The 22,672-nt window shown below is 40.2% G+C and overlaps 1 protein-coding gene across 1 annotated transcript in view; it reads left to right on the forward strand.

Moving 5' to 3' along the window:
• The first annotated feature begins 5,838 nt into the window (after positions 1-5,838).
• The window catches only part of LOC122808888 (transketolase-like protein 2), a 327,865-nt gene continuing 311,031 nt past the window's right edge, over positions 5,839-22,672 (forward strand). The window contains exons 1-4 of the mRNA XM_044080001.1: positions 5,839-6,080; positions 10,766-10,883; positions 10,995-11,108; positions 11,244-11,341. Of these exons, the coding sequence (XP_043935936.1) occupies positions 5,974-6,080; positions 10,766-10,883; positions 10,995-11,108; positions 11,244-11,341 (437 nt within the window). The 5' untranslated portion in view covers positions 5,839-5,973. The remainder of the gene's footprint in view (positions 6,081-10,765; positions 10,884-10,994; positions 11,109-11,243; positions 11,342-22,672) is intronic.

The raw sequence follows: 22,672 nt of genomic DNA on the forward strand, positions 1-22,672 counted from the left end.
GATACTTGAAGAGAAATATAGGCAAAGGCACCCAGATATGGAAAATTTCACAATACAAAAAATAAGATCACAAAGGGGGAATGTAGAACTAAAGATTAGTAAAGTAGAACTTATATAAATAGAAGCTGAAGTTATAGAATACCTGTGAAGTAAAGGATTTAGTGTAGAAAGTCTGACACTGGTTATGTCACGGCATGATGGAACAATGAATCCCAAAAGTAAGGAGAAACACTTGGAGTGGGAGACACTGGAATAAGAAATATGGACATGGGAAAGAAAAAGTGATTTAATACTGTGCAATATTTATGGACAGGAGAAAGCAAAACTAATCAATATAAAAAGGCAGCGTCAAAGATATTTGAAGAGAAATACAGGCAAAGGCACCCAGATATGGAAAAAAATTGCAATACAATAAATAAAAAAACAAAGTAGGAAAGTAGAAAAAAAGATTAGTAATGGAGAAGTTAAAGAAACAGAAACTGAAGTTATGGATTACCTGTGAAGTGAAGGGTTTAGTGTAGAAAATCCAACTCTGGTAACGTCACAGCATGATGGAGCACTGAGTCCCCAAATTATGGAGAAACAGGTGAAACAAGAAGCATCTGATCAGTTGCCGCATGAAGATACTCTGGAGCCTTCAGCAGAAAACCAGTACAAATGTTCGGCTGGAGTTGCACATCAAGAGAAGGAGCAGGTAATGGTGGCAACTCTGCACAGTCAATATTGTGGAGTGATAGGCCAGTGAGTTCCATATGAAAGAGCAACAGATAATGCAAGATGCAGCTGAAGAGAATATGTCACAGGAAGGTGTTCTGGAACTTTCTGTAGAATGCCCGCAGGAAATGGAGAATAAAGCATGTGTCCTCGGTTTAGCAAAAAAAGATCCAAGAGAACAGCTGTTTGAGTTAATACAGACAGATAGACATATTAAGATTGATGAAAAAAATAGATAACAGAAAGTCAATAAGACCAAAAATGTTAACAGTCTCACAAAACAAATGAACACTGTATTCAAGACTATTAATAGAATTTCATGTGATATAACAGAAGTAAATATGATATATTACTGTACAGCAAACTTACTAACAGGTAAAATCTTACCATATAAATACAGGGCAATAAAGGAAAGGAAGTGTATCGAAGAGGGAACAGATCAACAAAAATACTTGGAAACATAGACATGATAAAAGCAATGAGCAATATTAGAACAGACCAGGATCTATAGTAAATTATTGCAAATAATAAATTAAAGATATCAGCACAGGCAGAAAAACTTAGAAAATATACATATAAATATAAAGGAAAACTACTAAGTAAGCAATTCAGTGATGATCCAAAAAGATTTTATAGAGAATTGGGAAACAAAGCAAAAGAAATAGAAACACCACCAAAAAAGAAGATCTGGACACATTTTGAAGAAATATCTGTGAAGACCCATTGGAACATAACAAAGATGCTGAATGGACAGAAGAAGTAAAAGAAACAGTAAGAAGCTCAAATGTACAGAATATAAAACGGGATGAACTAACAGCCAGAGAAATTGAAACAAAATTAAGAAAAACTCCTGAAAAGAAAACCCTAGACCCAGATGCAGTACTTAACTTATGACTGAAAGCATTAACATCACTGCACAAAGATTTAGTCCTAAGAACTACCTATATGTGTACCTTGAAAAGATACCAACCTGGTTAAAAACAGGAATAACAATACTCTTCTTTAAGAGTGAATCTGCGAGCTATCCTAAAAACTATAGACCAATAACTTGCCTTCCAACGATGTATAACCTATATACTTTAATTGATGCTGCCAGAGTTTATAGTCATATAGAAAGAAAAAAAAAAACCTCAATCATAGCACTACAACAAAAGGGTAACAAAAGAAAGTCATAGGATTGATCGTTATTAAATAAAGTCATAATGGAGAAGTGTAAAAATGGGAAGAATCTAAGTACGGCATGCATATATTACAAAAAAGCATTTGACAGCTTCCTACAATCATGGATAAAGGAGCGCTTACAAATGTGTAAGATACACCCTGCACTGATTAATTACATTACGGTGGCCATGAAACAGTGACAAACCACTTTGCAGCTAAGCCATGACAAAAGACAAATTATTATCCAAGGGATAAAAATTCAAAGGGGGTTATTCCAGGATGACTCTTAATTACCATTGGTCTTTTGTCTTGCCCTTAAACGTTAAACTGTCTACATAACAGATTAAGTCATGGTTACAATTTGGTTCCCAGACAACAATAAAGGTGTAAAGACTTTTCATCTTTTTGTGGATGATTTAAAACTGTATAATTCATCAAATGATGAGCTGAAAGCACTACTGGAAGGTTTTGTTAAATGTGCAAAAGCAACATTTAAAGCAGAAAAGCTGCAACACCAAGAAAATGTTAGTCTGGGTCAGGAATGTGATATAAAGGAACTTAAGCATGAGTGAGTGTATAACCTCAGTAAAGAATACTTTAGAATACAAATTAATACAAATAAACAACCTTGACATCTATGAGCAAAGTCCAAGCTATAAACCAATTGGCTCTTCCTGTTCTTATAGTTTTGGGGTTACTGACTAGCCCCCAAAAGGTATTGGATCAATTGGACAGGAAAACAAGAAAAATGCTTCACTCTTAACAAATGAGATATAAGCATTGGTGCATACCAAGACTATACATATTCTTCATTCTGAAGGAGGTATGGGCCTCCTCGTAATTGATTATATTTATAGAACTGCAATTGTTGGACTGCATACATGTATGCTGGCCTCATCAGATTCAGACATAGTGATGGTTTTGAAACATGAAGAGAACAAATATAGGATGATTTCCTGCTTAGTTTAGCAAAAGCATATCAGTGTCAAGTGGGATTGGGAACTAAACCAGAAGTAGCCAAAAATCAGGAAGCAACTGAATGTGCCAAACGAAATAATATAAGGAGAAGGATCAGATAAGAAGACAAGACATGTTGAAAAGACATAAGTAGAGCTATAAACACAGAAAACTCCTGGAACAATGCTATACCAATCAGGATCTGACACAGGAATGACCAAGGAGAGGTGAATTTAAACCAAGAGATGAAAGGTTAATAGTTGCAGCCCAGGACAGTGGATTACGTACATGTTGGTTTACAAAGTCTATTGAACACTTGGGAGAAAAAGGCAAATGTAGGTTCTGCAAAACAGAAGTGGAAACAGCCACGCATCTTGTTGCTGGGTGTGATACACTAATGGTAGAGAGCCTGTATACTGAAAATCATAACATGGCAAGATTGTTGCATTGCAATTGTGTAAACATTACAATACTGAAGTAGCTGAGAAGCATTAGAAATATCAGCCACAAAGCATGATAGAGAATGATGAAGTTTATATCACATGGGATCACCCATTACCAACAGTTCACAAAAAACAGATGTGAGAATAGCAGATATAGCAATCCATGAAAAGAAGACAGAAGTAGCATTGATCACTGAAATGAATACACCCAGTGATTACAGTGTCTTACATACAGAGAGACACAAAGTCATAAAATACCTGGATTTACAGGCAGAAACAAGGGCAATGTGGAACAAGGATATATAGACAGTTCTAACAGTAGCAGCAGCAGTGGGTCTCAAAAAAAAGGTACAGTCTTATTTAGATATGATACTAATAGAAGTAACTCCATATGTATTGCAGAAGACGTCAATTCTAGGCACACTGCAGGTACTGCAAAGAGCACTTTTGGCTATCAAAGACTGAAACAATACTAATTTCACAAACCTTAGTCATACTTTGACTTAAGAATGGGGCCCATTCCCGTCATGGTATTAGAAACCCAAAAGACTTGGAGACATTAAACCAATTATGTAGATTTATGCATACCTTTCAACTGTAATTCTTTACAAGGAAGGCTGATCTGGGGTCTTAAAACATCCACTTTCCATGCTGATACACACTGAAAGGGTCTGTCGCACAATCATTGTTTAAAAAAAAAAACTGATAATATAATAATGAAAATTATACATCCATCAAAATAACTTTTTATTAGTATAAAATGTGAAGAAACAGTAACCATGCAGTAGTGAGCTTCCTTGTCAAAGTTGTTAGTGTTTAACAAGTTGAGCTATTCACATTATTTTACACATTTATTCCACGTTGTGAGAGCCAGCATTCCACATTTTGGAGATGGAAGCTTGAAATCTATGAAAATATGCAGCTGATATATGAATTTATGCAGTGTGCATAGTGATGACCAATAGCAGCATCTTTAAGTGGCATCACCTTTAGTTAAGCTTTCTATGCCATGTGACTTCTTTGGCACAATTCTTAAAGGTCGCTGGTGGTGAAGCTGTTTGCTATTAAACATCTTTTTGATTACTGAGTATGTGTATGCTTTAATGTGCATGCACATTCCAGCTACTACAGAAAATGCAGTTTGCAGAGATGCAGAAGCACCTGGTACTCAAGCATGTATAATATTTAAATACAATCACAGTACTGCTTTGTTTGCTGACACTTACATACGCAGTGTTAATAAAAAATTCAACACATTTCTCTCAATGTACCAAGTTACGACGTAGGTTGCTCATTTTGACTATTAAAAATTCCATTATCCACGTTGTTCTACATGGAAAGAGTCTGTCATACATTCACTGTTAAAATTCTTTTAACAGATCTGCACAGTGAGCAATGTTAAATCATACTAATTCATGAAAAAAAAAACTTTTTGAAAGGATGAAAAAAAAGATTAACCTTGCTGTAAACTTTCTGGTTGAAGCTATTAGTAGGTGTACTACATTTTGCTTATTTGTTCCAGTTTGGAATGAGGTAGTGACATTGCTCTCAAACTGCTTCTAATGTTGCGTCTTAAAAGTTCATGCTCACTGTTAAGAAATGTTGTAACTAATAGCCACGATGACCATACCTCTCAAACTTAGTGCAAGAAATCTAGAAAAAAAAAGTAATGGGGGTAGGCAAAAGCCCCGAATCAGGGACACATTTTAAATATTGCTCTGCTTTTATAAATTAAGATGCCAGAATGACACAAGTTTGCATTGGCAGGCATTATCTGAAAAGATCTACAGTCTGAAACTCAAATGCCTGTCATCAATTAGTGAGTGCAGTCCTCAAAAATTTGCCAGGAAAAAAGACAAATTTTATGAGGGACAAATAATATGAAGCAAAAATCTGGACAACTGAGAGGCATGAGAAGTAGTACTGAATGAAATTAATCAAAAGAATTATGACTATCTATCTTCTGCCTAGAACTGCACTTGCACCGTCTCCACCTTTCAAAACCTAACTGCCTTTGCTTAACGATGACAACGATGTTTTCATATTTACTATCTAATAATGTTGGGTGAAAACCTCACTGTTTTAATGCCAAGAATGCATACAACGTTAACGTTCATAAACAATGTTAACTTTTAATTTTACTTGCTCTCCGCTTTATTAACGTTTGTTATACCAATAAGTCAATTAATTTTAATTATTTTGCCTTTGCTGTTTTTACTCTTGAAACTTATTCACATCGTATGTATTCACCTCTACGTTCAAGTATTCAGGAGCTTTTCTCTCCAGCCCTCTACTGAAAATAGGCTCTTGATCTTAACAGCCCAGGGGATTATCTCGGTAAACAAAATATAAGCAAATAAGTATAAAGAAAGACATGTTCACCATGCCCTTTGTGCTGAACATTATGAAAAGCAGTGTACCACATTTCAGGAGGGAAAAACGAAGACTGAGAACCAAAGACAACGTACACTGTTTTAGAAAATTGTCAAACGTATACCTCTCACAAATTATAACAGAACATCTTCCTAAAGCATCCTTATTACTCCCGCCTCTTTTTATGATATCACTTCCGCTGTGGCGGGAGGATAATCCAACCTTGATGGTTAAATCCCCATGAGAAAACGTGACTAGTTGTTAGTCTCCGACCGCTGCAGCTTGGATAGTTGTTTGTTTTGATAACATTAAACATCATTTTGCGATGGCCAGCTATCTGAAGCCCAACGACCAGATTTTGCAAACCCTAACAGATGTCGCTAACAGGCTCCGTATCCATTCAATTAAAGCAACATGCGCATCGAACTCCGGGTAATGTATGGGGTGCTGTGCAAAGCGGTGTGGGTTATTGGGTTTCTTTGAACCTGTGCAATAAAAGTCTGACGTTTTGAACGCCACACTTGGCTACGTTAATCAAAGTAATATAGTTGCCAGGTAAACTGGAATATTATTTTTGTACTCCTGTATAGTCATCTTTACGTTTGTATAAAGGTAAAAAGGATTAAACACTATAGTCTGTAGTGTGCTTGGTCACATGGTGTGCAGGGGATTCATCTTTTCGGAATATTTCTGGAAGTCTTAAGCACATTATGTAAATATCTGTAGTTTATTTTTATACGTGAGATTAGTATGCTGTCGATTGAGTTCCCAAGTATGTGTAATTAGGACTCTGAAAAGCTGTTCATCTGATCCAAAGTGTCACAGTTGATCAAATCGGACTATTCTCTTAATGCTTCTTTAGAAGCACATGCCTTAACCATGTCGTGGGAAGGTCCCCCAAAAGTTTCATTAGGCCGCTCGTAAGAACGCGGTTTCTTCAAGCGCATAGGTCGTGAGCACAAGGGCTCTTTACTTTAACCTGTTCGAGCATCTTGGCTGTTTTATGCGTTTTGGCCCGTTGCCAGTCTGCTGCCGAGCTCCAACAAATTTGATGCTGCTCACAGTCCGCAGGGTCCAGCCTGCATTGCAAACTGGGCATCTGGCTTCAGTCTCTTATTGAATAATTATATCTTCTAGCTGCTCTTTGCCCTTTAGTGCTTTAAAGAATACTGTAGCGGAACTGGCTTTCGATGAAAGTGGTGCCGTGCTTGTTGCGATCCCCCCCCTCCTTTTTTTTTTTTTACTAGGCTAATAACCACTGGGGCCTTTTTAAACTTTATCAAGCATCCCAACTCTGTCAAATTCTCGTACTCTTGGTATGTGTAAGCATTAAACAATTTCCAGGCTGTGACCACTACCATAGTTCTCAACCAATCGGGGACAAAATCAAGAAAAAAAAATCTGGGACAATTTTAAAATGTTAATGCTGTTAACTTGAGACATTGTTGTTATTGGAGCATAAGAATTTATATACTCTTTTCTGAAGTAAAATACGAGTGTAACTCTTGACTATTGTCCCTATTGATTTTAATTGTAGTTCACCCTTTCCTCCAAAAAATCACTAGTTTTAGGATGGATTAAGTGGGACAGAACTAAAAATTGAGTCGGGCAGGGACAGTTGAGAGGTATGACCATTAGAGTAGGGGTTAATGCACCAGCAATGAATTTCCTGTTCCTCAGCCAGTGGTTGAAGTTGTTTAGGGGGGAACTTTGCTTTACAGGGATGGGGTGCCTGCTCCAATGAAAGAGTATTCTCTGGGATACACACTTCTCTCCAGCAGGTTCTATGACAATTGTTTATATTAAGACACAGTTGTACTTTGCACAGGGGTGGGTGTGCTGACTTGACACCCTGATGGGGCTTTCAGTCAAGCGTGACACTTTTACTACTTGAAAACGTTTAAAAAGGTTAAACTGTATAATGGTGATTACTGGGTTGATGTCAATGCAAGAAACTACGCACATCTAGCAAGGGGGCTGCTAACCCCTTGCTTCACGCATCTTAAATTTCTTTGCGGCCCTTTTGTGGTGTGTTGGGGAGGGGGCATTTGCCCCAATGGATTTTAGGTTGCCCCCCCCCCCCCCAAACCCGTTTCCAGCAAGGAGGCTGCTAACCCCTTGCTTCACGTATCTTAAATTTCTTTGCGGCCCTTTTGCGGTGTGTTGGGGAGGGGGCATTTGCCCCAATGGATTTTAGGTTGCCCCCCCCCCAAAACACTCTATTCCAACTGGCAAGATTTGTGTCTTTAGGGTGCTTCTGGCTTGTTTATTTTGCAGATCTGCTGGAAGTCCAGTAGGGTGGTGTCTTAACAATTCCTTGTATGCCAGGCATACATGTCCCCTCAACAGCCTGTAACAGAGTACAGGGATAGGGCTTTGAGTCTGTCTGCATAGTATAGACTGTTTACATGTTATCTTTTGATGAGGAGCATTTGTAAACAATACAATCTTTGGATGTGCATGGTTGGGTACATACTAAAGGTGGCCTTGGGACTCTTGTGATGGGTCTGAATGTTAAATGTAGTGGAACAGTGACTTTCTTGGACCTAGATGCCATACTTAAGTCGCTCAACATAGAATGATTTTCTCACTACTGTAGACAGGTGATGGTCAAAGGCTGTACTACTGTCTACATGTGCCCCCAGATCCCTGACTACTGGATCAACTCTTAGTAGTGTGCTGTTGATATGACAGTTGCCAGGGGTGGATAACTTAAAGAATATTGTGTATTTCTTGGGTAGCATTATCAACCCCACTTTTTTCTCATTTTTATATGGAGTTTGGGTGTCCGTATCACAAGGTATGGTATGTACACTTGGGAAACTGGATGAGGTGGTTTGGTTAAAGTATTCCATCATAACCATTTGTTACCAACTTTATTTTCATAGGTTCCTAGGCAATTACTGTGCTAATGACACTAGGGCAGTTATTAAACCTAGCCAAGTTGAAGCCCTGCTCCCTGTAGTGTCAGTTTTGAGCCAGCACTAAATTCTGCAGTTATTACCCCTCTCCACACCGAGGATTCCACCCGTTTCCTTTCTGAAGTTACTGCCGCCCATCCAGTAGTCCAAATTTCACTTAAAATAGGGTCAACAAGTGACTTAGTTGTGAATTGAAAGCCTATTCCAGAAATGGGACAACTTCTGAGACACAAATCTGTCTCTCCAGCAATTTCTACTGATGTCACATACCAGGTTAAGGTCTTTAGGGTGGGTGACACTCTTACCATTGGACTTGCAAATGTGCAGTATTTCTAGTAAAGCAGGGTCTGGGTTTGCTTTATGTGCAAGGCACATATCCCTTCTGAGTCCTCTATATGAAACGGTGTAAAGTGATTGATTTGAGTTTCTCCAAGTAGAACGTGCTGAAGACCCTAAAGTTTCTTTGTGAGAAACCTCTGTGGTCTCTCCAGTTGCTGCAGATGTCCGGAAAGGTATATACCAAAGGGAATATTTTATTCAGTTGTTTGAGGGAAAAGTACAGGGGATTAATTTTTTCCCCCTTTCCGGAGGCAGGATTATGAAGTGGGTAATGTAGAATGCCCTTCTTACCATTGTAGAGATGTAGTGATCAAACGTAAGCATGTCCACCTGCGTGCCTAGGTCTCAGCAGTGATTTTGTATGTGTAGTTAATGTGGTAATTTGCAGGGACATTGCATTTGCCAAAAGATATGATTATGCATTTTTGTGCATCAAGTTTGAGTCTGACTTTGGCACTAGTCGGTCAGTGTAAATCCCTCCTGCAGGATATTAACATCATTAGGGGACTCTGATTGCTTCCCGTTCATAGTCTGCCATAAACCTTTTTGTTTTAGCCTGTACTTATATTCTGAATGGTAGGGCCCCCAGACCCGAACCTTGTGGAACACCACTGGTTACTTACTGGCCTGCTGAGGGAGGTGGGAGTCTCCTGTCAGTGAGCTAGTTTGCAACCCACCTGATTGTTCGTTTCCAGGGATGCATGGCTAGGCTTAAAAAGGCCCTAGTGGTCATAGCCTAGTAAACGCCTATAAAACTATAACTGCTGTGCAGACCTCAAAGCGGGTCTTGCCTTCTGAGAGAGCTTGTAGCTTACCAGAATATTTCAAAGGAATGCTGATGGATGCATTATTTTTTGGCAAGGTTACATTTTTTTACTGAGTGCTAACATCCCAACCTGTATTACACCCTTCCCATGTGACTCTTCTATTTTGAATTCCACCGTATTCCCTTATGATTCGTGCACACTCCTTACACCCTGCACCTGCAGACCTGTACCCCCCCCCCAGTGTAAGGTGCCAGGATTTCTCTATTAACCATTTCTGTGGTCTAATTGCCTTTTTTTTTTTTTTTTCTTAAGTTTAATATTTGTGGAGTGGCAGAGTATACAGGTGAAAGCAACCTTCCTACTTTTACCAAAAGGGTCTTTAGGTAGCTGTGGTGGTCCTTTTTCTTTTTTTCTCAAAGTATGTATTTTCCTTCCTGCAAAGTAACACTGATCTAAACATAGATGGTGGGGTGTGTCCTAATTCCTTGTGTACATATCTCCATTAACTTGTGTTAGGATTTGGAGCATCTGGTCTCCATCATGGGATTTTGTAGCCTTTCAAACTCATCTCTGGGTTGTTGGGACTCTGCTCATTTTAAGCCACAGAACTAACCATTCACATGGTGTCTCAAGTCACCCCCCCCCCAAAAAAAAAAATAAAAAAATGTGTGTTTAGGACTAAAGCATACTTCTGCTGGGTTGTCTATGTATGTTGTAACTAATTCATATAGACTTGCTGTGGATCTGTTTGTCTTATGAATTTCTGGCAGTGGAAGTATCCTGCTTTTATGCGTTTCCTAGTTATTGGCCTTTGTAGGACTCCTTCAGGGTATGGTATCAAACTGTTTTGGAATTCTGGCCATTGAATCTGTTTAAGATGTGAGTGCAAGTAACTCTTGTGTGGCTGCATTTCTTGGCAGTGATTCTGCAAGTGTGAGGGTAAAAAAGTTAAGAATGTACCAGAGGTGTACAAGGCATAGCATGAGCCCTTTTTTCTAAAGATTTATCCATTTGTTCACCTGTTGGCAGTGAATGCATGACAGGTGTCTGCAGAAATTTTTCATGTGCTTCTAATTCTCTCAATTTGCAGCCATCCAACATCCTGCTGCAGTGCTGCGGAGATAATGGCGGTACTTTTCTTCAACATCATGAAATATAAGCCCCTTGATCCTCGAAATGCCAACAATGACCGCTTTGTTTTGTCAAAGGTGAGTGGAATTGCTGGAGATGCCAAGTATTCAGTACTGTAGTGTTACTGCTTGTGTGCATTTTTGTTGGGATGATTTCCCCTCTGAACTTTCTTGTTGCCATGTTCTTAGGGTCATGCTGCTCCCATTCTTTATGCTGCTTGGTCTGAGGCTGGCTACATCGATAAAGCCGAACTGCTTAATTTGAGAAAACTGGATTGTGACCTGGAAGGACACCCCACACCTGTATGTGTAAAAATTATTTCTTGATTACGCATGGCTTCAGGTGTAGTACCTGGAAATGTGCTGTGTACTCAGTTCTGTCTGGAATAATTTTGTAGTAACATCCCCTGTCTCTCTCTCTTTTTTTTTTCTCCACAGAAACTTAAATTTGTTGACATAGCAACTGGCTCTCTAGGCCAAGGTTTGGGTGCGGCCTGTGGAATGGCTTACACTGGGAAGTACTTTGACAAAAGCAGGTAAGGTGCCTTTGTGTACACACAGATGGTAAACAGAATGGAAAATGTAGCATCTTCATTACTCAGCCCAGCTCTGATCTGTCTAACTTGCTGTTGGTTTAAGTTATACACTTTAAGGTGCGTTTTGGTTACAATTGAGCTGTTGGGGCAGGTAATATCTGCTTTGGTGTCTCCCCCCCCCCCATTTGTTGCACTTGTCACTTCTTCCAGGAAGCTCTAGTTCTAGAACAGTCTTGGCATGCCAGAAGTTTTCTGTCTCTTGGTGCAGTTGCAGAATTTTCCAGCTAGATGTACTACCATGGCCTTTATTCCTGCTTTTACTGGTTCAGCTTGGCAGAAGTAGGATTGGTGCATGGCTCCTTAAGGCAGGAGAGCTTATGATACTTGATGTAAAACCGTGGACTTTTATTTATTTATTTTTTACTGTGCAAAATTGTGTTCGGGAACTTGGATTATCTTTCCAGAATTGCATTTGACACTTGTAGGCATACATCACTCAAAAGTATAAAGTTACTTTGGCTGACACTGTTAAGGATTAAATGTCTGGGAGTGAACAGAGAATGTTTGGATAACATGCCCAAGTCTGGGAGTGTGGTGGTCTGCTAATATGTAATCTCCTTGAATGTGTGCAACACCCCCGAGTTAAACATATTGGTTAGCCTGAGATCTGCAGCTGAAACTCCAAAGTAGACAGCTTTGTTACCTAGTCTTATGACAAAGGTAGCCAGGGTTGACTAGTGTTGGTTGCTGTTCTGAGAGCTGATAGGTGTGAAAGCATGACAAGGCTCTGCTCTATTGTGTTGTCCCCATCCTGCAAGCAAGAGCAAGGCGATAAGGTAAACACCCACCAACCTTCTCCAGTGGCAGTGATGGTTTCCTTAGCTTTCTTGCCTCTCTTGTGGTGGTTCTATGCTGTTGCCAGTGTGGGACTTTGCAAATACAAACCAAAGGGACTGAAGCTACTAAGATGCCTTGTGGATGGGAGTTTGATTTGGGCTTAAGGGAATCCAGACTGGTCCAAGAAGTGAAACATGCACTGCTTAAAAGTCTGGGGAGCATGTATGAAAATTTTAATAGCAAGTAGTAGTAAGCACATGTATTCTATTACTGCTGGAGTTCTTGTTGTACTGCTTTTCTAGTAGGTAAAACGACAAATGAAAATCTGTAAAGATTGACATCTGCTCGTCTTGTAATGTGAGCTTTTTGGATGAACCCTTAAAATGGAGGGTGTGTTGGTGTATCCATCTGAATGGAGATGCTGACAGTTCTAAACGGGGGGGTTGAGCCTCTGCATTGCTCAGATGAGTCTCCTTTTGAGTGTGGTTATAGAAAGTTCCTTTCTGGTCAGAATTTTTTTGGGGGGGGTCCTATAATTTTCACCCAGTAGACTGGCCTCCACACACCAGTGAGTTTTCTGACCCCCCCCCCCCAATAAAATTTCTTCCATGCCTTCAATGTTTTTGAAGGAAGTCTTGCTTTTGATTTAAAACCTGGAACAATGTAGGTTGTCTGTCCTCTTCCACACTATTTAATTTCGTGTTGGGCGATGCCTTTCAGGTAGACTTTCATAATTTGGAATGTCTGACCAACAAGTATGTGTCCAAGTAACCTTTAAAAACAACTGGAGTGGCAGTTTATAAAGCCTATCAACAGTTCTAGGAAAGGCGCAAAACTTTTGTGTTCAGTAGTGGCTCTGAGCAGAGTGCTATAAATTATAGCACTTGTGTGGTTTGAACTAATTTCCTTTAGAATTCGTTTAATTTAGAGACTCTGCTTTTCTGAGTTGCTTTAGTATAAGCAGTCTTTTAGTATTCCTAGATTGATAATAGTGCTACAGTTTTGCACTTTTCTTTTGCCAAATACCATGCTTGTATAGTTGAGGACATAACCTAAATACATATCAGAACAGAAGTAATTTGAACAGTTTCTTGCATCCAGCTGCTGTCTTTGTACAGAGCTAATTTCGTAGTCTTGCATCTGAGAAAGATTGTGAAAGAATTGTTTGAAATGCCAGTAAGTCCCAGTGGATAGAAATGTAAGCCTGTTGCTTAGCCCATGATTTCATCAACCCTGGTGGGGGGGTGTTGCCTTGGCATACATGCATCTGTCCCTGCTAATAATTTGGCATCCAATGTTTGTGTCAATGTTCAGCAAAGTTGCAGATCAAAACAAAAATTTATTGGACTGGTGTTTGCAACAATGTATGAGATGTTTTAGTACCACAAAACCTTTTTTAAACTAAAACCATGCTTGGAAGACAGTCATGTTCTGAAATCTCAGTACCTCTCTCTGGGGAAGCAACTAAGCTAGCCTTTCCTGATTTTTCAGTACCTAACCTGCTGCATCCTGACACCATAGGGACTAATTGAAAGCAAAGCACTTCTGGTATGGTTTGCTTCGGAGGGTGCTAATAACATCTAGGTGTTTCTGCCCTTTTTGGTACGTCAGTTTGTAGTAAGACATCCGACCGTTTGTATTAAGACAAACAAGTCCTCTTAAGTGGTTACTAGATGACTGAGTATGCAGACCCTGCAAACTAAACTGAGGGTGGGTCTGGAACTCTTCCTTTTCCATCAGAGTATCTCTGAAAAACCTCCAGTCTAAACTTGTGGCTTATAGGGGAAAAACTCGCTGTCCTTGTTTAGTTTCATGTTCTCCAAAATAGTGGTGGAAAGATCCTTTTGCAGTGGTATACAACAGGTATACAACAGAAGTGGTTACAAATAAAATTAGATTCGTTTGAACATCTCTAAATACTGATTTTTATCCAAGCAGAGCTGATCTGCCTGTAATGTGTTCAAGCTTTTAATAACTTGCATTTATTTCAGTTGCTCAGAAAAGAGGCATTCTTTCATATGTCCACCCTCAGGGGTAGCTTTGCCATTGGTGGGGGTGGATCCTTGCTGGGGGTGCTTTCTTCTACGTTCGTCAGGTCTGTGTACTGGGGTTGGGTTTATTCATGTGCCGATTCCTATGGTTCTAGTGTTGGTGTTAGTCTAAATGGTTTGGAAATTGCTATCTGTGGTTGATTTTAGAGCCTTGTGGGAGATGTGGAGAGAAATAAAAAAATATATTTATGTACTGGTAATGTCATGTTCAGTAAACATTGCAGTGATCCAGTTTCCTAAGGTTTAGTGCACAGTTAATAGAAAATTAGGTATTCAGGCCTGGTGGTTTTCTTGCTCTGTCGAATCTGCCATTCCAATTCTGTAGTCTCATTTCTATTACCATCCAGGTCTTAATAGTGGATCCTGTCCAAGTTTAAATTGTTTCCTTGGTGTTATTGGTCAATGAGTTTGGAGTGCCTTGATATATGTGAGTGCAGTGATGTGCAATCTTTATCTGTAAGTTCAGTCCTTTTCCACATTTTAAAAAAAAAAAAAAAACTTGCATTGTCTAAACTGTTAGTTGCATAGCCTGTGCTCCAAAACTACATGTGGTTGTTGGGACAGTGTTGTGGTTCCTCAAAGCTACAGTAGTTGCAGAGAGGTGGACTGCATTGATGGATGCTTTTTCTAAGTTGCAGGTTCTTTTACTGGTGCTTTTTCTGCGTAGTACCTTTTTATGCTCTTGTTTTTATGAATGATTAGGTTTGTTTTGGGGGAGGATCTTATTCGGTCTTACTAATGCACCAGCGCACCATTGCTCTCTTGATGTTACAGTCCAGTGAATATGTGAGTGTGATGCTAGTCCTCCACCTATCAGTGTCCCTGTATGTGAGGTTAGAGTTGTCAGTCCGGTCAAATGAATGTTCAAAATTGGAATTTCTTTACAAATAATGATTGGGGGGTATGACTTATTTAATGAAGCTGTTGCAGTACATTGAACCAGAAGTATTTTTGTAGTTCTGTAATGTTTGAGTGCTTCTTTTTCCTTAGTCACTCTTGCTGTCCTCCAGTCCTTGCACTTTAATTTATCCATATTTGTTCTCCATGGCGCTGCTGTAGTGGAGCAGCAAGTTGACCTGGCTGGGTTTTTGGTACAAGTCACTGGTGAGTAATCTGTGGGTCATAGTAAAGTGGGGGGAAACTTGTGGAATTGATCCAGACTCCTTTCCAAGTAATAAAGATGTGGTAGGTAACGTGCAGAGGTAATGGACTTATCTGTTGGTTAAAAGGGGAGTTGTACACCTACCCATTCTCCCAGTGCAGTATTAGCCAAGCTGAGGCCATGGATGGCTCCTATTGCAATCCCTGTAGTTTAGTTTTTTAAATTGTCTTCAGATTGAAGATGGTTGTTATGCAAACATTTTAGCAGCCTTCTATGCACTCTGTTGCCTGGGGCAAGGCTTCCCACTCTGCTGTAAGCTTTGGTTACAGTTTCCATTTACCTACTGGGTTAGTAGGTATATTTGAGCCGTTTTAAGTTGCTGTTTTTTGCCATTAAGATTATTTTTAGGGTGTCTTCATTGTAAAGCGGTTCAGATCAATGACTTTGCCCACCAGCTTGCTCCTTTTGGTGTGGATTGAAGGTCTGTCCTCTATTCAGCAATAGTGGCATTGTGGAGTGGTTCCAAGCTGTGTTTTTTTTGGTCTTGTCTACTGTTGAAGGTGTCGGGGGGGGGGGGGTGCTAGTGATGCTTCAGGCCTCTTCATGCCATGTTTATTTCCAGTTGTGTATACCTTGTGGTGATCTGTCCATTTGTTTGGTGTCAGTCCTGTGGTTGGTGTAGCAGTTTTTTTATTTTATCATTTTACGGGGGTGTAAGCTAGGAATGTAACTTTGTTGGAAGGCTGTATATGTGCCTAGGCAATACTTGGGTTTTATAAAGGAAAATTAACTGTAGTATAGAGGGTGGCCCTCTGCTATTCTCACTTTTCACTAACCACCTACATACTGCCACCACACAAGCATCTCTTGTACAGTATGCAGATGACTCTACTCCTCTGCTCTGCCCCCAGAACTACAACATCACACAGGAATCATTCTCTTCTGTAGAAAGCTGGCTATCCAATGTTCTGCTCCTACTCAACCCAAGTAAGAACTTCTCCTGTTCCAGCCTTCCAAAGCCACCCAAAACACCCCCCACTTCAACATTCTTGCCAAAGACAATACCATAATCTCTCCATCAGAACACACAAAATTAGTGTGGAAATGGACGACAAACTTAGATTTGACACCCATATCTCTCTGTTAAAGTTCAAGAAACATGGTGCATTATATCGAAGCCGCCAATTCCCAGCTAATCTCCATCACTGGAACCTTCTACAGCATCCATCATTGTATCTACCTTAAAGAACTAAACTGGCTAGAACTCCCACAACTCCTTCACTTACAATCTTCCACCCTCTTACTACTCTACCTTCTAGCAGCCTTTTCAAGACTGCACTCAAAATTCCACCAAAATTTGCACTGGCTTTGTCCTTGTTCTAATCCAGGCTAACACCCCCCCCCCCCCAAACCTAGACTCCCCCAACTATACTACCGCCACTACTAACCACAGTCAGAAGTAGCTAGTTGTCTTTACATTAACATCTTGTCTGACAACTTAGTTTCTTGTTTATAATATTAGTGACAATCTTAACTTGCAACATTTACTGTATATACTGTTTATTATCAATATATTGTATTAAAGCCAACAACCTGTAATGTTTACTATTGCTGCAACTTTGTATCTCTCTTTATGTGCATGATGTGGAGCTTTTCTCCCTGGGCATCCACTGAAAAAGGACCTGCTTCCAGTCTGAATTTCCCAGTAAACAAATGCAAGTACACTGTGCTGCCTTTGGTGATCCATCCCAATGGCTCCACCCCTGAGGTTGGACATATCTCAACCCCCCCCCCCCCTTCTCTAAAAATTGATATGAGTGCAAGTTACAGGTATTAACACCATTACCTGAGCAGTGCTCATCTGCCTGGTAAGTAGTTTTACAGACAGATGTCTTCAAACAAGAAGTAGCTTTGGAAGTCCTGCTTTCATTTTTAACCATCTTTGTGAGTCTCCAAAACATAGTAGTGCAGAAACCCTTTGTAGTAAGTGGTACTTCAACAAGGGTGTTTCTGTAAACCATGAGTTTAGACTGGTGAGGTTGTTTAAAGTTCTCCACCCGTGGGAAAGTAGGTTTACCTCCGGGATTTTGTTTGGAAGGCAATATTTGTTTGGTTTAATCAAAGCAGGTACAGACTCTCTCATCGCATCTTACTGATACTGTAGAAATTTATTTAGTATAATTTCCTTATGCAGCAGTAACTTGAACAGCTTGGGGAAGGAGGAAGTGTAGTACACTAAATGTATTTTGATTGCCTGCCTGAATTGAATTCCAGTGGAGGTTAACTAAACAGTGTTAACATCTGCCCCTTACTTTGGGTCTTTGTACTACCCCCCCCCCCCACCCCAGTTATTTGACATTATCCAGAATATTTTGTTAATGTTGGGAGTACGCTTCAAGTATGCACCAAGGATGTCCATGTGTAGTATCATTTTGCAGACGACTGCTACAAAAAAACAATTGTTTTATTTGTTAGTAGTTACACAAGTAACTACTTGTAGAAGTAACTATATGGTGTTTGTGTAGCTGTAGTGTCCAAACATGGTGAGCTTGGATTTAATGTCTCTGTTGCTTTTTCCTGTGGACTATACAATTCTTTTGGTTATAAAAGTCTGATTACTTGGTCTGGTTCTTTCCTCACGGTGCATAGCTTGGGTATACTGCTTGCATGTTTTGCAGATGTCCATTGACAGTGACTGTAATGCAGCACATCCCAAGTCATAATGCAGAACATCCCAAGTTAGTGAAAACTGCTAGTGTGCTAGAGCCAAGCCTATTACCAGCCTTGTGTATTCACCTTCAATGGCAGGCTTGCACCAGTGCTTGAAGTTTGAATGAGGACTGCCTTGCTGTTCACCCAAACAGTGTAGAGGGTAGTACTGTGTAATGTACATTGAGGTATGTACTTGTGCTGACCAGCTTTGCAGTGTAGGACTACACTGCAGTATGAGATTGTAGTAAAGGGCAGCTACTCCAGGGTATAATGTAAAATCGGCAGTGCAGTCTTATGAATTCTGGGCTGGCTGAAAACCTGACCTCTTCCTCTGGCTGTTACAGGAGGACTTATCTTCGTCTCATGACTTGACTTGCCAGAGTGAAGACTGCATGAGTGACTTTGCCATAAGCCCCACTTGCTGTGTACATGGATGATGGAGCACATGAGTTTAAGTAATAGGGAAAATGGGTTGTGTAGATGAGTGATCGTCAACCTTTGGGAGGACAGGGCCCGGTCTCAACAAATTTACTCATAAATACCTTTCCAAAGCAGGAAGATATCTAATTATCAGCAAGACACCTATCACATACACCAAATTCACATATTTATCATTATTAGATGCGTTGCATCTCAATTATAAACATATAAACACTAGTTCCAACAGTAACATTTTTAATGTAAAAATGTAGCACTTCAGTTACTAAAGAAGCGGGTGCTGCTAGCAAATTTTATTTCCTTGTTTTATGTACAAATAAAGTGGCTGTTGCCCTTGAATAAATTGCCCATGTGAAATAAAAAAAAAAAATAAGCTGCTAATATTATAGGGAATGGCTGGCAAACTAACATGCTCAGTTACTTGGTATCAGACTACAGCATCCACCATCCACCCCCAAGTACAACACAATACAGTAGCAGCAATACATCTACATACTGTGGAAGTAGAACCCGCAGCCTTCTGCATCAAAAGCAAGTGTACTGCCTGTTGTGTTACTAGCGATGCAAACTGATTTGGTATAATTGGTACTAAACTTTCTTCCCCTGAAGCTCTCGGCTCCTTGTAAAATCCACTTCACACAACTCAACTGCTAAACTTCACAGCACAAGAAATCTGGAAGAAGCCAAAATTTATTGAGGTGAGGGGCAAAGGCCCTAAACTGGGAAGACTCTTTAAACATTAAGTTGTTAGAATAAGTGTTTTGTGTTGTGTGTTTCTTGAAATATGGGAAGACTGCAATTTAAAGCACTATAATTAGTGAAGTCTGTTCTCGCTGATTTGCCAGAAAAAACACTAAGAGGAACGGACCAAAAATATGAGCCAAATATCCTGTGAAAATCTGGACAGTTGAAAGCTATGGGCTCCTCTCCTTAAGTTATGGCTCTCTCAATTCTAAATGGCATGGTTAAACTACTCTGTAGTATTGATGTACCAATGTATTCCTCCTTAATTTAATCTGTTACTATGTTTGAGCAAGCCCATATGAAACTGCTTGACAAGTTGCTCCTTGGGGACAAATTCTATGTCATTTTCCACTCGTGGTCTGACATTAAAAGCTGTCTGCCTAGGCTAGCAGATACTTTTGTTTTTACTCTACTTGGAATGCAAAAAGTGGCAATATCAGTCTTTAGTCACTTTCATAATGACATGTGTGCGCTGATCTAAAGAGTAAGCGTCATAAGTTAGAAGCTGGTCATTTGTGTGTAATGTAACTTCATGAAGTACTAAAGCAGTTTTGTCCTAACCATTTAGACTGCTCGCGTAAGTCTGATTCCTCAAATTAAGGAATTGTTGCTTAAAGCTACATGCCAAATGGTGATACAGAATGTCTTCTACTAGTAGTAATCGCACACTATTTGCATCAGGACTGCCTAACCACAGCTCAAGGGTTGTAACTTTTTGGTGCCCTCTGGAAGGTTATGATCTTTTGCAGTTGGTCATACATAAAATATGTTGTGTGTGTCGTTTTATTTATATATATATATGGACCCCAGCCATTAACAAACTTTACAATAAGAGGAGAAAGCTATTACATGATAGAACAAAATCCATAAAAGGGAAGTCACCCCTGATCATTATTAGTAAAAAAATATGAGCACTCATAAAATCAACTAAGGCCAATTTTGAGAGAAAAATTGCCATGGATTCAAAGGACAATCATAAGGCCTTTTTCAGCTATGTTAGGAACCTGGGTGGAAACTCACAGATATGCTCAGAATTAGTCCAAAATGATACAAAAATCACTGAACCCACAGACATTGCCAACATACTGGCAGACAGGTTCAGTGCAAACTTCACCCCTCTCCCCTAAAGGAGAGATAACTATCCCAGCCGAGTGTAGCCTCCCGGACATCTCAAATGCGGGTGAAAGCTGCTCTCTAAAGCTAAAAACACAGCATCAATGGGACCGGATGGTGTCCCCGGCTGTGTGCTAGCTAAATGAGGAATTAAACCCGCACATAAGGCAGCTGTTTAATCTCAGCCTTACCACAGGATACGTGCCCAAGGAGGGCGTGCAACTGTGGTCCCACTCCACAAAGGTGGCGCCTCTGGACCCTGGTAATTACCCCATAAGCTTAACAAGTCTAGTCTGCAAAGCTATGGAGAGGATCATAATGGAGCTCATAAACAAAGATATAGGGACTTGCAGACATTGGACCCGACCCAGTTTGGCTTTGTCAAGGGAAGATCATGCCTTTTGAACTTGGTCGACTTCTTGAAATAGTCACCAAGGCCATTGATGAGGGAAAGGCAGTCCATACAGCCTACCTTGACCTTGCAAAGGCTTTCACACAATACCCCACTCGGTATTGTAGAAAAACTTACCAGCTTAAATGTAAACCCATATGTCACAAGATGGGTTGCAAACTGGCTTAAGGACAGAACCCACAGGGTTAGAGTTGCTGGCGCTGTGTCAGACTCCAAGCCGGTCACAAGTGGTGTCCCACAGGGCTCGGTCCTCCCTATTGTTTGGCATCTACTTCTCAGAAGTACAGGCCAACATGGGAGGACTTTGGCTGACAAAGTTTGCAGATGACTGCAAACTGGGCCATAGTGGAAAGTGCATCGGACACTGATATCCTTCAGAAGGGACTCACGGAAACAGATAGCTGGTGCCAGAGCCATGGCCTGAAGTTAAACGCCAAAAAATGTATAGTCATACCCTTCGGGAAAAACAAGGTAACCCCAAGCTACCATATAGGTGGCAATCCACTAAGCACAGAAGAGGTTATCAGGGACCTGGGGACCCAGGTTGACAGTGGCCTTTCTTTTGACAATCACATTGCTAAAGTGGTTAGAAAGACCTTCTACATTGCCCACCTGATCATGAAGGGATTCACATCCAGATCTAGTGAGGTCATTGTTCCCCTGTACTCTTCACTTATCAGACCAATGATCGAGTACAATGCCCCATTCGGGATGTATCTCACCCGACATCTGCAGCAATTGGAGAGACCCCAAAGTTCCTCACCAAAAGGATAAAGGGACTCCAAAATCTGTCATATGCTGCCAGATTGAAGAAACTCCAGCTCTATTCAGTCGCATACCGTCTGCTCAGAGGTGACATGTGCCTGACATACAAGGCCATGTCCAACCCGGAATTAATGGACATGCTCCACCTCAAAAATCCAAATCCACCAAAACCAGTAGAGCAAGCGACTTAAACCTTAGCACGGATATAAATAGGACGTGCTGGAGGGATAGATTTATCACTCAGAGACTCCCTATGCTGTGGAATAAAATCCCGGTCCATGTGAGGCAGAGCACCTCGCTGACTCTGTTCAAGAGAAATCTAGACCTGTGGATGGGAGATCGTAGGTTTACCCGGGAATCATCTCTGGGTCACTGCTGGACAGAGGCACAACAAACTAATGGGCACAGTATTTTATATATAAGGGTGTAAGCCACAATAATTTGGGCTAGGCTTATAAATGCCTTAGGGCAGATAGCCTAGTATAAACCTATGAACCTATGAACCTATATATATATATATATATATATATATATATATATATATATATATATATATATATACACACATACACACATATATATTATATATATCATATATACACATATATATTTGTGTGTGTTCGATGGGGAGCCGTACTTGTGGTTGAAAAGGGGTCTGGTCTGACAAGTCCCATGTAAGGGACCCGTTGGAAGTTCATTAATGTCTGCCCTTCTGGGCCATGTTTACTTCCGTTCAGACTGTGGAGCCGGGCAGCATTTGACTTTAACTGCAAGGTTGACTCCATAAGTATTTTAAAACTGCCTGTTCCCTGTAAGGTCAGATGATAAATATGTAATACTTTGCATAATTTGAAGACAGGAGAAGAAACTGATTAAAGATGAGTGGGAGAAGGGTAAGGGGGTGGTAGGGGCCAAGGTGAATTAATTGCATTACTAAAGTAATGAGTCTGCAGTAATGTTAAGGAACTGTTCTTGACAAAAACCTGATGTGCTAAACTTCTTGGTAAGAAATGGATTCAACAAAATACAAATTGTATAGAGTACTCAGTACTGCTATGAAAATGTCGATGCCAGTTACATGCACACTGGTGTAGTTTCCTCCTTGATTTCAGTATCCTAAGTTACCTACTGAATAGTTTGCTTTGCATGCATTAATT

Source organism: Protopterus annectens, chromosome 8.part0 (assembly GCF_019279795.1).
Source record: "Protopterus annectens isolate FY-2018-M chromosome 8.part0, PAN1.0, whole genome shotgun sequence".
Classification (NCBI taxonomy): domain Eukaryota; kingdom Metazoa; phylum Chordata; order Ceratodontiformes; family Protopteridae; genus Protopterus; species Protopterus annectens.